Source organism: Priapulus caudatus, unplaced genomic scaffold, assembly GCF_000485595.1.
Source record: "Priapulus caudatus unplaced genomic scaffold, Priapulus_caudatus-5.0.1 Scaffold32, whole genome shotgun sequence".
NCBI lineage: Eukaryota > Metazoa > Priapulida > Priapulimorpha > Priapulimorphida > Priapulidae > Priapulus > Priapulus caudatus.
In genome coordinates, this window is record NW_014577093.1 from 654090 (window position 1) to 655689 (window position 1600).

Consider the following 1600-nt stretch of genomic DNA (forward strand, 5'->3'; position numbering starts at 1 on the left):
TTGCTCAATTAAAACTGACTTCTTACTCATCGCGTGTGAACGTGTTTGTTTTTGCTACTGGCATTAACCTTGCGACAGAATCCGTGTAAGAACATGTGTTTGGGATTCCGAGGTGATGATTGTGTCTAAGTGACTGACTGTTTGTAGGCGTCAGGGAACGGCGCAGAAAACACAAGCGCACACGCACGACACACCCACCCTACTCATTATTCCTACAATTACAGTTACTTGTTTTCACTCGCATTTGACACTTTCATTTAAATCAGTAGTTCAGCGCAAATTGTTTTGTAAGAGCAGAGCTACCGACGTGTTGATAGACGGACAGAAAGGCATTGCTGGTTGTCTCCCTCCCGCTATAGATGATATTATGCTAACCCATTACCTCACCCTACATTACCTGCTGCAGATTTCTCGGTTTGCATCTTAACGCGATGCATATCGGCGAAGCCATTTTTGGTTTCTTCTGTCACAGGAAATACGGCAGTGCGCTGGAGTGGTCACGCACGCTGAGTGCGGTGTAACTGCGTGCCCTATAGACCGCTGCACGCCTGCTATCCACAGTTATTAGCCGTTGTCCCTCTCTCTCTTATTGCAGGCGGAGTATTTGTTCAAGAACAACCCATCTTCGGTGTGACATGGAAAAAGCACAGAGCAGACCTCCCCGCACAACGTCTCTCCCAGCATCTCTCTGTCACAGCATCCCTCACACTCATGGAACCCTTCACGAAACAGTCAGATGTCGTCGACTATTTAATTGCTTTTTTCATCGTGGTCGCTACCGCCCCCCCCCCCTCCTCCTCCACTCACCCACCTCCCACCTCCCCCCTGCTCTACGAGCGGGTGGGATTCATGGCTTTCTTTCCGATCATCATTAACATTCTGCTGGCGCCACGGCCCGCCCGTGTAGGCAGGCGCGCACGGGACAGCGTGATGAGTCGTTAGTGTACGATCCGCTATTCGCGGTCGCTTCATCTACTGCGTGCTTGACTTGACGTGCGACTGCGCGGCGCGTGTCGAGCCACTGCGGTTGTTGTGAGTTGTTCTCATACTTGTTAAGCGAGTTGTTTCCCGCTGTGCCTGCGTTTTGTTAGCGTTCTGTAGTTAGCGAGGTATGTTAAAGTAACCATATGTACGCGAGCACGCACACATAAACATCGAATACATATCCTGTAATATATCAAGAGTTTTAATAATACCTTATCCTGTATTATATCAAGAGTTAATAATTCCGTATACTGTAATATATATCTCTGATGATCTATACGATATATATATGTATGTATAGCTCTCTAGTGGGTCATCAGAGAATAGTTTACTCGTAAGTGTCCGGTTATGAGGTTCTGTTTTACGTCTGTTCTGCCTTGTTGAGAGATATTCACGTTCTGTAAACGTGCGTACGAAGATTAACAGCGGAGAGAGACATTCAGTGTCAGCTTGCGTCTGTTTGTGTGCGCGTGCGTGCGCCAGTGGTTTATGCTTGTAGGCCGTACACGTGCATGTGCCTGCGACGGTGTATATGTACGTACGAATGCGCGTGAGTGGGCGAGTGCGTGCGTTCGTGTGCTTGTGCGTTGGTGCGTACGTGCGTGCGTCGTGCGTG

At 48.7% G+C, this 1600-nt stretch overlaps 1 protein-coding gene across 1 annotated transcript in view; it reads left to right on the forward strand.

Annotated features, from left to right (window-relative positions):
• LOC106816514 (adenylate kinase 7-like) overlaps positions 1-1203 on the forward strand; it is a 54672-nt gene extending 53469 nt beyond the window's left edge. Inside the window, exon 18 of the mRNA XM_014821145.1 lies at positions 596-1203. Within this exon, the coding sequence (XP_014676631.1) occupies positions 596-634 (39 nt within the window). The 3' untranslated portion in view covers positions 635-1203. The remainder of the gene's footprint in view (positions 1-595) is intronic.
• The last annotated feature ends 397 nt before the right edge of the window (positions 1204-1600 follow it).